Here is a 13,586-nt window from a genome sequence, read left to right as displayed (position 1 = left end):
ATTTTGAGTGATTTGTTTATGTAAAAAGAATCCAGATAATCTACCTATGAGGCTTATAGAATGATGTTTTATGTTTTTCTTTCAACCCAAGCTGCAGATCAGAAGTCTTTATGGACTGGCTAGCCATATGTGACGGATTTTTTTTTTTATCCCATTAGTTGGTCTTTTTCCCAAATCAAACACAGATGATAATAAAATGAATGAATCAGAATCAGACAGATAATATAACTGAAAGAAAACTGTGCTGGTATTTCAAGTAATTAATAATGTGTTTGTTTCCTTAATATCAAAATTAGATATTTAATTATGATTTTAATTTATTTTTAATTAAAATATGAATACACCGTTTTCCTTCTTTCTCATTCTCTCCAACTTCTCCCATTTTCCCTCCACTTTGCTCCCTCACAAGTTCATGGCCTTTTCTATAAGGCATTATTGTTTTACACACATGCACATACACAGGCACACTCATACATGCACTGGCACACATGCAAGGCACACCCATACACAAATAAATATGTAGTTACTGAATCTGTCAGTGTTGTTTGTATGTGTATGTTTTGAGGTTGATTGCTGGTATCGGATAACCATCTACAGGATTCTTCCTCCTGGAAGACTAAATCTTCATTTCTCAGCACCTCTATGTAGAGACAGGATTCATGAGAATTTCTGTATTCACACTGACATGTCAGGTTGTGTTATTGTTCAGGTCTAGTTTGAGCAGCCATATTGGATGCAGCTTTTTGTCATATCTAAAAGGTGGTCTCACGGTGTGGTCCTCTTGGCTCTTCCACTTTTTCTGATACACTCTTCTGTGATGTTCTTTGAAAGTTAGGCATAGGAATTGTGTTGTAAATGAATGAAGACAATTGTTTTCTTTATTTTCACCAGTTGTATCTTTCTGTAATGCCCTTCTTCCTTCTAAAGAGCAGCTTCTTTTATGAGGGGTAAGAGCTAGACTTATCTGTGTGTAAAAGTATTGTGCTGTGGTTAAGAATTAACCTTAACTAAGCTTAATTAACCTCAATTAAGCTTAGAAAAATGGTTGTCGTAAGTTCTTCTGTGATCTTACCAGCCTTGGGTATCTGGCTGGGTTTCCAGTACCAGGCATGATTTTCTTCCTGTTCAGCAGGCCCAAATCCAATGAGAGAGTTGGTTACTACTAAGCTACAAGTGCCACTGTTGAACCACTAATGATGTATTTTTGTGTTGGTCACTCTTGTGGTTTGTATGCATCATAGCTGGATAGGACTATTCACTACGTTTCTCCTTCGTCAGCTTGCATAGCGCCTTCTAGTATCAGAAATCTAGCCCTCAGGAGGCATTCAGGGTAGATCCTGCTCAGTTCCTGGGTCCTGGGTCCAAATGCATGACACCTTCAACACTAGGCAACCTACAACTTCTTGAGGCAACTCAGGGTAACAACAGTCGCCTAATGATGATTTTGGAGTCTTTTGGATTCTCCTTACCAACAACTCCAAAAGTGCATTTTATGTAATTTAGTAAATTTAGAGTAATGATTGCCTGTGACTATTTCAAACATCCTTAGTGTTATTTATCCTTCCTCTCTCTTTTTTTCTATACTGTCTTCCTCCCTCTCCCAAATAAAAACCCCTTCCCCTAATTATAACTTTTAGAATGCAACCTTACTGTCTAGTTTCATGAATATCACCCATGTTTGTGTGTTTATGTGCTTAAGATTGTTTATTCTTACTTCACTCTGTCAAAGTTATTATATTTTGGGGGTCTAAGCTTATTTAGTCATCATGAAATGCTAGTAAGCAATTAAAGTGTCATGAAGATAAAAATCATAATTAGAATTAAAGATAATAAGACATAAATTGATTAGAACATTAATGCTGGGTTCAAAAATATAAAATTCTACTGTTGTAAATTATTTTTCTAATCTGTTCTGTATGTATATGTTAAATTTGCTTATAGAATATAATTGTGAACTGAGGATTATGCTGAACATACTGAAGAATTCATAAAAAATAAGAAAATTTCAAACTTGTACAATTTCTTGTGGTGAAGAAGAAGGCATTCATACTTTAGCAGGTTTGGAGAAGTGTTTCAGGAGGTAGATCATTTGTAATCACATTCTGCTACAAAGACTTTCATAATTGCTAATTTTAAAAAGAGATAAACTAACAGGAAAGCATTTTAAGGACTGTAATATTTGGTGTATATCTAAGGAAGTATGGGAGGTCGTAAGAAGGTTGATAAAAAGCATTTGCCATCAGTAAAGCTGAGGTAAGGGCAAAAGTCAAAGTTGGGACAGATGTGGCCCAGCTGTGTCTTCCAGTGGAAGTCCGGAGACAAACAGCTCCCCCATGAGTTTAAGCAGCCTTCTCAAATACATATTTCTTGAGTTTTAATGTTACTTTTAATCCAATAATTATAGTCACTATAATTTTTCAATAGTGATTGTGACTTGGTTTTTAATCGCTTACTTGGAATAAGGTTTTACACACACACACACAAAGAAAACTTTATTCACTTTCACAGCAGACCTATGAGGTCAATATTTATGATAGACTCGCTGAGGTATGGTGCCTCTTTATGTAGACATCATTGCGCCAATAAAAATTTGGCCCTGCTGTGTTTAAACAACCACTATTCCTTGACACACCTTTGAAGGAACAACATGGCTCCTGGTTTCTGAAATCAATGTTGATAGATTATTTGGAATCACAGACAATTAAAAATGTCTTAAAGCATCCATGAGTACAACTATACAACAACATGAGCAATGCTACAAAGAAGGTAAAACAGGCTCTGAAGAAAGTTGAATAGAAAAGAGTTGCAGGGTATCAAGAAAATCATTTTAAATGAACACTTTCTCACAGGTAAGCAGAGAAAAAAAATGATTCTGTTTCCAACAGGGAAATTGTAATTCAGAAATTGGAAATATTATCAAAAAAAAGAATTTGTAAATTAATTGAGAGGTATGCTGATCCAGCGTTGACTGGATGGGAGAATCAAAAGGATTAAACGTGGGATCAAAGAAAGGACCTGACTGTCATCCTAGGGGTTAGGTTTGCTTGACAGCAGCAGCACCAAAGACATTAGAAAGATGCTCCAGCATCTGTGTGAGAAGGCACAGCAGAAGTCTGCAGTGGAGGAAGGTGATTCAGATCTCTCCCAGCACAGCACAGCCCAAGGGCATATTCCTGCACAGGCCCAGCAGGCAAGAAGCTCAGAAATTTAAAAGAATTTGAAAGGAATGAGCACAAGCCCAGAAGTGCTATTAAATAATGTTAAACCGAGAAGGGGGAGAAAATGAATACTTGCGGTAATAATTGAGGAAAAACAGCAACAACGAAACATGTTATTTTGAGTTCAAATATAAATTTAAGTGAATATTTGTTTAAAACTAGGAAATTTTACTTAGATATGTTATAGTTATATGGTGAATGCCTTTAAAATGTTTCCAAGCCAAAATATTGAATTAAATATAAACATTGGAATATGCATTTAATAAATAATGAGGTATTTTCTTCATTGAAAAAAAATCTCTAACTGCAACCATGCATTAAGTACCTCATAAAATGTACCCAGCAATGTTCAGCAACACAATCCCATACACCCTATTGTTTACAATGACAGAAATGAGTAAACCTGAAAGGAATGTGGATATACAACCAGAAGATACTTCCTGAGTATCGAGGAGCCTCTTCTTGCTTCTGGTTTCTATGGAAAAGCAATGCCATTTACCAGCTGTGCCTTCTGACTTTATGCACTTAGTTTGAGGAAGGAACAAGAAAATGTATGCAAACGTACTTCTTATATTTTAAAGTACTATACAAATATCAAAGGTTCTAAGAGGGAGGGTGGGTGGGGTTGGGAAGAGATGAGGGAGGAGGCTACAAAGTGAATAAATTGTAATTAATTAGTTAATTAATAAAAAATAAACCATAAAAATCCCTGTCTATATTAAAAGAGAGAAAAACCACAAATATCAAAGATTATCAATAGAGGAAAAAAAATAAAAAAAACAGAATCAAAACGTAAAGCTATTAACTGCCCATATTATGCTAAAGCAAAAAAATATAGCCCACATGCTAATACTGCTGATGCCTTGTAAATTTAACCTACCCTACTCGGGCTGAACTCAAGCTGTTGAAACACAGATAGTGGAAATCCAGTGTAAACAGTGACCAACATCTTCAATGAGGTTACACTCTAGAATCAAACATTGCTTGAACCATGAGCCTGATTGCTTGGGGATCCCTGACAATGAAAGCTTGCCTCAAATTCCCTGGTTGTCTTACTGACTGAATTCCATTTCATGGAAGAAAATCATATTACTTGCTTATTAGTATGATTTTATTGCAGTGTATATGATATATATTGTATACTATATGTAAATATAATATTCATACTATATGATACATATATTTATAGGGATATATATTCCTATATGTATTATAAATATACATTATATATTTATAAATATATATTTATGTGCATATGATACTTTTATATTTATATATGAAACATATTTGTAAATATAATTATAAATATATAAATAAATGTATTTATGTATATATGAAACATTTATAATATATAGGGATATATGTTATATACAATATATACTATAGATAATACATATTTTATATATACCACAATAAAAAATACATATAGTATATATATATATATATATATATATATATATAATTTTTAAAATTGCATTATTTGCTGCTGTTGTGGTAAAGACAATATATATACAATATAAAATACCTACATATACACTATACCTATATATTGCCTTTATCACAACAGTAACAAATAATATAATTTTTATAAATTCTTGTATGTAGTTAATTATGAAGTAGCTTGAATAATGTCAGCAAAGCAATTAAAATGTGGAAACTACTTGTTACCACCACAATATTAGTACTCTTTGGCCTAGTACTCTTTTTGTTGTTGTTGTTGTTTTCTTTAAAATTACTATCCTTGGTTGATTCATCAGTCTCTGCAGGCCCCATGTGCCCAGATTTTTCAGCTCTGTTGGTCTCCTTGTGGAGTTCCTGCCCCCTCCATGTCTTTCTATCTCCACCTTCTTCCATAAGATACCCTGCACTCTGCCCAAAGTTTAGCTATGAGTCTCAGCATCTGCTTCGATACTTTATTGGTTAGTCTTTAGAGGCCCTCTGTGGTAGACTCCTGTCCTATTCCCCATCTTCTCCTGCTTCTGATGTCGATCCTGTTTGCCCTTCTGAATGAGGATTAAGCACCTTCCCTAGGGTCCTCCTTGTTGTTTTGCTTCTTTAGGACTATACATTTTAGTATGCATGGAGAGGACCTAGAATCCCTGTTCAGATGTAGCCCATGGCCAGCTTAGTGAGATTCTCCATGGGGTTCCCTAGTAAGGAGAACAGGGGCAGTCTGCGGCATGAACTTGGTTGCCTGCTCTTTGATCACCTGCCCCTGGTGAGGTGGCCTTCCTAGGCCACAGAGAAAGATGATCCAGACCGTCCTAATAAACCAGGGGAGGAACATAAGGGTGGAAAAGGGGGGGGGGAAGACGGGACTGGAAGGAGATGGGGGGGATTACAGCTGGGATATGAAGTGAATCAATTGTAATAAGTAATTACAATAATAAATTTGTAATAAGTAACATTTTTTAAATTACTATCCTAAGTCTGAGAGAATTAAGATGACTCAGATCAGTAAATGTTTCTGTCACATTGCACTTAAACAGGCTAAAAAAGCTTCTGCTTTAAAGTTATGGTCCAACAGAACCTTTACACTAATAAAACATACTATCACATCAATCGTTTAATAATAATGTACTCAATGTCTTCAGCAGTCATCACAAAATCCACAGCATTGAAAGAATGCTTTCCACTCAGTTAAAAAGAAAGTAAGGAGGGAGTGAGAGATGTGGAGGGAGAGAAGAAAAGAGAGAAAGTGTGAGGCAGAAGGAGGAGAGGGAGAGGGTACTTTTAGTGCTAAATTACTGTCCTCCATGTTACACTCGTATTAGCTTAAGTTACTACATGCCTAAAGGGTTAAAGCAAGTCTATACAGTTCTTCTATCTTAAATCTTTAATTTTATTTTAATAACTGCCATGAGTCATTTGGTTATTTTCATTTCTCTAGAAATACAATATATTAATCCTGGAAAGAGCCAATCATAAGTTATAAAGGCATAAGAACCATGTACTATCTTTGTTGAATACCTGGGGCAAGGAATAACATATCTATTTGTTCTTTTGTTGATTTAGAAAACTAATCATACTAAGAAAACCAACGTCTATTAAAGCAGAGAAGAATAAAGCCATATATATATATATATATATATATATATATATATGTACTTATAGAAAGCCATATTAAAGCCAAAGTACAGATGGTCTAATTTCAGATTAACATATAAAGCCACAGGCATGTTTTATAAGTTGTTTTGGAGGTGTGCTGTGAAGAAACCAGATAGGGAAATTGATTTATGGATGGGCAGCACATAGTGAGAAAATGCAAACTGCTGTGGACCATTTACTTGGTGCCAGGTATTAATCTGACATGAGAGATTCAAAGGTGACAGCTGTAAGATTTCCTCAAGCCCAGAGGTCAGTGAGGGAAAAAGATAAGTGGATAAACATAACGTAGGAGATAGATTATTGTTATATAGAAAAAAACAGTAGAATGCTGTGGTCAGAAAGTAAAAGGGTATTATCATAGGTACTGGAATCGGATAGGGAATCCTGGGGTGTAGAGGGAGACTGAGTTCCTCATTAATATATGGCCACATTATCCTAAATACATTGTTGAACTCAAAAATAGATTCTTAGGAACTGGCAAGTCCTTCAGGATGGCTGGTACACAACCTAGAAGAGAAAATGTTAAAGGAGGAAAAAAAGCATGCCAGTAAACAGCACTGTGTGTGAAAACCAAAGGACTTCAAGCTGCACTCTGGAGAGGGTGTGGAGTCAAGGAAGATAGCAAGCTGGGAGCTGATCTAAAGAAATTCACATTTCAGAATGAAAAGTTCCTTGTGGAGCAGAGATTTCACAAGTGGGCTCTATAGACGATCCATGAGGCTGTGCTAAACTCAGGACGATAATCCTTAAAGGAGTGAAAAGAGAGCAGGCGAGAATGCTAAGAAAGGGGCAATGAAGAGAGCAGCTAAATGTGTACCTAAGTTGGATGACCATAAAACAGTGTCATTCTGTGTAATTCCATCACTGTACCAGGCTTAGGCACTAACATATAGAAAACTTTAAAAAAAAAAATCTTGTATTTAGGAACATAAATGGTGAGAGCCAATTTTCTACATAGGGTGTTGGGTAGTCTGCTGATCAGAGAAATAGATGCTCAAAGGGATTTTAAAGGGAATTTCTAGGGAAACAAGTTACTTGCCAATTTCACAGGTTTGCTTGAAATCACGCATTTTCAGTGACAGGTTCGTTTTCAATACTTTAAACTTTTAAATTAAACGCTTTATTGATGTTGAATTTGCTATCCAGAATGCAGACGAATTGCAGGTACATTTATTGTTTTGTTCTTTAAAATATTAATGGAAATAATATGTAAAATTAGACAAAGTTAAGCATATCTTGTGATGTCTCAATATGAACATACGTTGTCAATGTACTAATGAGGATTAATGTGTAGATACTCTCAAATATGTATAGTTTCTTTATGGAGAAAATACTCAACATTCTTTCTTCCAGCTTTGATGTGATAAATCATCATTCTCGGTATTCTCTACTGTGCAACAAGACCCCAAACTTACTAATTTTTTCTTAATGTTCTTAGTACCCGTTGTTTTTATTTTCTTCCTCTTGACTCCTCAATTTCCACTGTAGTCTTGAGCATCACGGCTCACTCGTTCTATTCTTTATTGTCATTAGGAGACTATGTTTACTAACATGGAAGCTAGAGACAAAGAGAAGAGAATGCTGGAGAAAGAAAAAGACATGAGTGCTGATGAATAGACAGAAGGAAAAGGAATGCTTTGTGCCCAAATCTTGGAGACTATATGGGTCAGATAATATTTTTCACATTATGAATAATTTTGTAGCAGAGTTTGTGGAGAAGATGGTAAGGTAGGGTCAATAGAACATTCACACAGTTGCACAGGATGATAGAGATATGCATCTGTGATAGGAGTTAAGGTTGATGGGCTTTCCACACAGACGACTGAAGGGATGGGAACCATCGTGCTACATGAAAAAATTCTAGCAGAAAGGAGAACTGAGCAACAGAAAAGCACAGTTAGGCATCAATTTTGACAAAATACAAAATGTCACTGTCTGACTAAATCAAAGATGTTTGAAGGATTGAACAGATGGTGACATGGATCTTGATAAGAATGAGTTTTGTCCTGGTTTGCAATATACATGGTGTAGAGCTATTCTTACATGTGCTCTGTGCGAGTATAGGGTGATAAAAAGACAGGCAAGTGCCTTGTCCTCTCAGGAGCTGTATTATTCTTTCTATTCTACTATTACAAATATTGATGGGTGTATTGGCAGAGATCACCATGTAGAGTTTATTGTTCTCTAAGTGAAAAACCTGACATGATTCTTCCTGAGTGAGAAGGTAGATGCCAACAGGACTGCCCAATGGGGAATTGACTTTCTTGTCATTAGCAGCTTCTAGAGATCACATGTGAATTGCTACTACCCCATCCTTCCATCTTCAAAGCAACCACTGTCCCTATTATAAATGTCATTGGATAATTCTGTTTTCATTGTCAAATGTTCTTTATCATGGCCTACATTCTATTAGATCATCCTGGACCACTGGGGTAGTCCACACATCTCTAAATCCTTAAATTGATGGCACCTTCAAAATGCCTTCTGCTGTCAAGGGATTAAGACAGTAATTCCAAGTTTCCATTTTTCTGCCTTTTACATTATCTGTAAATTAGTTATAGCAAAGAGTTTGAGACATATACTGAAATTTGATTGCAGCTCTGTTACTTCAGATGACATAATGAAAAGTCTGAGAGAAGATATAAAATTGGAACAAAATTGTAGCATTTCTATTAATAATAGAGCCAAAGGGATGCACCTTCTCAGATTCTCCATCTCCTGGTTTATTTGTTGGGAACTTTATACTTGCTATCAGCAGGCTGATGGTTTTAAAGTGTGATTATTTTCAGTGTGTCCATAAAAGAGGCAAACTCTTCCTAGGGCTTTAACCATGCACAGAGATTGTTTTATGTCACAAAGCATCATTGACTTTGCATGTGACAGTTTTATTTGATTTATTCCTGCTTTAAGTTTTAACTGCTCTCAACTGTCAGAAAGACTGTGATCACTGATAACTTGCTTAGGCAAAATGTCTGACAGACACTTACACGTTTGATAGGCAGCTGAAAGGTTGCAATGAAGCTGCTCTTCCTATTACCCAATCAGAAGCTGAAATAATGACTTCAAACAATGTTGCCCATGACCAGAGACTTACTTCAGTCATTCCAATTAACCCAGTCCTTAACTTGCTTTTGCTACTAGGTGTTTAAAAAATGTAACTTAGTAGCCCTTTTCATGGAAACGTAGTGATCATATTGTTGCCACTTCCTCTGATACAGTAGCTCAAGAAAAAGTTAAAAGCAGATATATTATTTTTATACACATACTGTAATTAACATAAAGAATATCTGTAGCACCCATATTATAATTCTGCAACACTTCCCCACATTCTGGGCACCAAGCACGCAAGCAAACAAACAAAGCCCCCAATACAAACCACAATGGCACTTTCATTAGTGGACTGAAAAGCAGAGGTTGTATGCCTATTTATTTTTAACATTGAAATGTAGATTATGTCAACTTTGAGGGTGAAAAAGAATGTAGACTTTTATTAGGGAGGTGAAGTCAAATTAAAAGGTTAAATTTGTTTATTATTTAAAAATGAATTCTCCTGACCCATGTTTAGCCACTGACCAAATAAATGTGAAATCTACAGGAGAAAGGGGAGGTGTTTTTAGTCACGGACTCTCTGAGTCAGTGTTTTTGTCTGTTATGAGATACTGATGTCTAAGAAGATATTAGGATTCTACGTTAAGTTCTCAGTGTGGAATTTGAATTAATGAGTCTATGTCTTTTTACAGCGTCTGACATAGGTACATGGTGCACTGATGTGCTTCACACAGGACTGAACATTCCAGCATGATTATCCATTAACCAAATTATTTTCGAATTGTCAGGGCTACAGGCTTCTTGATGTAATTAGTTTTCTTTTGACCCAATTTATCTTTACAGAAGGACGGATCTACCAGAAATTTATACCTCAGATACGTGCTGAAATCCAAAATTCAGTGTTAGCTTCAGAAACTTAAGTGATTATTTCCACCAGGGAAAACTCACTTTTTAAAAGAAAATTGGACTTTATTTCCTTCCCCTAACTCCTGTTCCACAAATTCTTGATTATCTCTTTTGCATTTTCTATTTCTTTCGTTCATTGTGTGATTCTTCTTCAAATAAATCAGCATTGTTCTTCTTACACTTTCTTTTTATTTATATTTATGTATTTTATAATTTATTCATTTTATGTCCCTATTGTAGCCCCCTTCTCATCCCCTTCTGGTCCCACCCTACTTCCCTTCCTATCCCCTTTTCCTAGTCTACTGAAAGAGGGAGTTCTTCTCCCCTGCCATCTAACCCTATCTTATCAAGTCTCATCAGGACTGCCTGGATCCTCTTTCTCTGTGTTATGGCAAGGTCTTAGCACCAGGGCAAAGTGATCAAAGAGCAGGCAAGTGAGATCATGTCAGAGAATGCCCCTGTTCCCCTTACTATGGCACCTATATGGAGACTGAGTTGTCAATGGGCTACATATGAGCAGGGGGTCTAGATCTTCTCCATGCATGGCCCTTGGTTGATGCATTAGTCTCTGCAGGGCCCCTAGGCCCATATTTGATAGCTTTGTTTGTTTCCTTCTGGAGCTCCTGTCCCCTCCGGGTCCTTCTGTACTCTCCTTCTTCCATAAAACTCCCTGTGCTCTTCCCAAAGTTTGGTTGTGCGTCTTTGTATCTACTTCTGTCCCCTGTTGGGGACAGAAAAGCAGAAGCCTTTCAGAGGACATCAGTGGTAGGCTCATGTACCATTTCCTTTCTTCCACTGCTTCTGGTGTCTATCCTGTTTGCCATTCTGAATGAGAATTAAGCATCCTCCCTAAGGTCCTCCTTGTTGTTTAGCTTCTTTATGACTATTGACTTTAGTATGTTTATCCTCTAGTATATACCATGTGTGTCCTTCTTCTTCTGGGTTACCTCACTCAGGATGATCTTTTCTAGTTCCATCCATTTGCCTGCAAATTTCATGATTTCCTTGTTTTTAATTGCTGAGTAGTATTCCATTGTGGAAATGTACCACGATTTCTGTATTCATTCTTCCATTGAGGAACATCTGGGTTATTTATAGATTCTGGCTATTAGGACTAAAGCTGCTATGAACATGGTTGAGCAAATATTCTTGTTGTATGGTTGAGCATCTTTTGGATATATGCCCAGGAGTGGTATAGTTGAATCTTGAGGTAGCACTATTCCTAACTTTCTGAGAAAGTACGAGATTGATTTCCAAAGTGGTTGTACAAGTTTATATTCCTACCAGCAATGGAGGAGGGTTTCCCTTTATCTTCAACCTCCCCAGCATGTGTTGTCACTTGAGGTTTTGATCTTAGCCATTCTGATGGGTGTAAGGTGGAATCTCAGTGTCATTCTGATTTACATTTCCTGATGACTAAAGACGCTGAGCATTTCTTTAAGTGTTTCTCTGACATTTGATATTTCTCTGTTGAGAATTCTCTGTTTAGCTCTGTACCCCATTTTTTAATTGGATTACTTGGTTTGTTGGTGTTTACCTTGAGTTCTTTATATATTCTGGATATTAGTCCTCTGTCAGATGTAGGATTGGTGAAGATCTTTTCCCACTCTGTAGGGTGTCATACTTCTGAAAATTATTTTCTGTGAAAATTTACTAGAATCAGCTCCCAATTTTCTCCTAAGTTGAGTACAGCAGTTTAACAAGAAAACATTACTGCTGAGTCCAGTAATGCAACTAGACCTTGGGCTATTCTACAGACAACGTTTGAAATCAAAGACCACGTGGTCACAGGGTCAATCAAATGAGCTCAGCATTTACTGGAAGGGTTCTGAAATGCAAAAGTCAGGATAGTGATTTTAGACTATGAAACAGAAAAAAGGCAAAGTATAGAACACAACACAGGAGGTAATGGGTGACTGGTATGTCGAGATGAGCAGTAATAGAACAGTCTGTAGTAACACAATGTTCTATTGCAAATTATTTTTTTCTACAGAAATTTCCACAGTTGTTTTTATTCATACTTTCCTAAATGCCTTAATTGTACCCAAACCACCACCTATGGCAGACATACTGGAGGATTTGTCTGTGTGTATGTATGTGTATGTATATATGTGTATATATATATATATATATATATATATATTAGAGAGAATTCTGAGATCTAGGAACAGAAAATATTTCTGTGAGTTCATTTGTGACTTATTGTGAAAGCAAGTATTACAAATTAAAAATGAAATAGTAAATAGAATATGACATTAACTCATGTATATACATTGAAGTAGTCATGTATTAATCATTTTAAATTATCATTTTTTAATATTTAATAATAATGTGATGATGCCAGGTGTGGTGGCACATGCCTTTAATTCCAGCAATCAGAGGAAGGCAGAGTCAGGGGAATGCTGTGAGTTCGAGGCCAGTCTGGTCTACAAAGTGAGTTCAGGACAGCCAAGGTTACAAAGAGGAACAACAACAACAACAAAAACATGATAAAAATTATTAAAATAAATATTTTAAACTATTGGTTGTAAATTTATCAGTATTCTTTTCCAAATTATTCTAAAAATTAATAAGCCATATTAGGAATAAAACCACAATTCTGCTTTTATCTCTGAATCTCTTTGTCAGTACCTTTTTCATTATGTTCTGTCTTTGGACGCTTTAACTGACACATCTTGATGTAGCTTAATTAGACAACATCTTGTGTTGTCTAATTGATTGAGCTGCTAATTTCTCTAATCTCTTTACATTCTCTGATAGCAGTGACTTTAGACAGGGCTCTGCCAAGCTTTTGTGTTTATTTATAAAACTCAGTGTGTAACTACTCATTTTCCTGATGACACCATGTAAATTGTAAGTGACCCAGCTTTGTTATGTTTTACCTGAGCAATTAAACTCTTATCACAATTGGCACCTTCACAGTGTCTTTCTCTTTTCTTTCCAGGAGCCCCTGTTCCACCTGGAGTCTCACAGATCTGAGAGAGGAAGGGGCAGATGTCCTTTTGACCCCAGCTCCTCCTTCGTCTCCACTCTAGTTGGTAATTATCTTTGCCACAGACATCAGGGGGTAGCCATGGTGATTTGAAATGTATTTTTCAACTTCAGTACATCCTTTGGCATTTCTTTATACACTTCGCCTTGCCGAATCTATCAGCTGGTATCTGGAGAAATGTTGCTGAATTTCAAGTCAGGCTATCTTTGGTAATATGACTCTAAAATGACTACAGATGCCATGAAGTACTTATGTCTCATCATGAAAAACAAACGGCTACAAATGCTTGAAACAGGGTGATTGTTACGGTGGCA

General features: G+C 36.2%; 1 protein-coding gene across 1 annotated transcript in view; it reads left to right on the top strand.

The window, feature by feature from the left end:
* The window catches only part of Sema3e (semaphorin 3E), a 247,529-nt gene that overhangs the window by 185,939 nt on the left and 48,004 nt on the right, over positions 1–13,586 (top strand). The window contains exon 5 of the mRNA XM_060374241.1: positions 13,225–13,318. Within this exon, the coding sequence (XP_060230224.1) occupies positions 13,225–13,318 (94 nt within the window). The remainder of the gene's footprint in view (positions 1–13,224; positions 13,319–13,586) is intronic.

Source organism: Meriones unguiculatus, chromosome 21, assembly GCF_030254825.1.
Source record: "Meriones unguiculatus strain TT.TT164.6M chromosome 21, Bangor_MerUng_6.1, whole genome shotgun sequence".
In the NCBI taxonomy this organism is placed as follows: Eukaryota; Metazoa; Chordata; class Mammalia; order Rodentia; family Muridae; genus Meriones; species Meriones unguiculatus.
The sequence above is the reverse complement of the archived record's forward strand: the minus strand, read 5'-3'. Positions and strand labels throughout refer to the sequence as shown.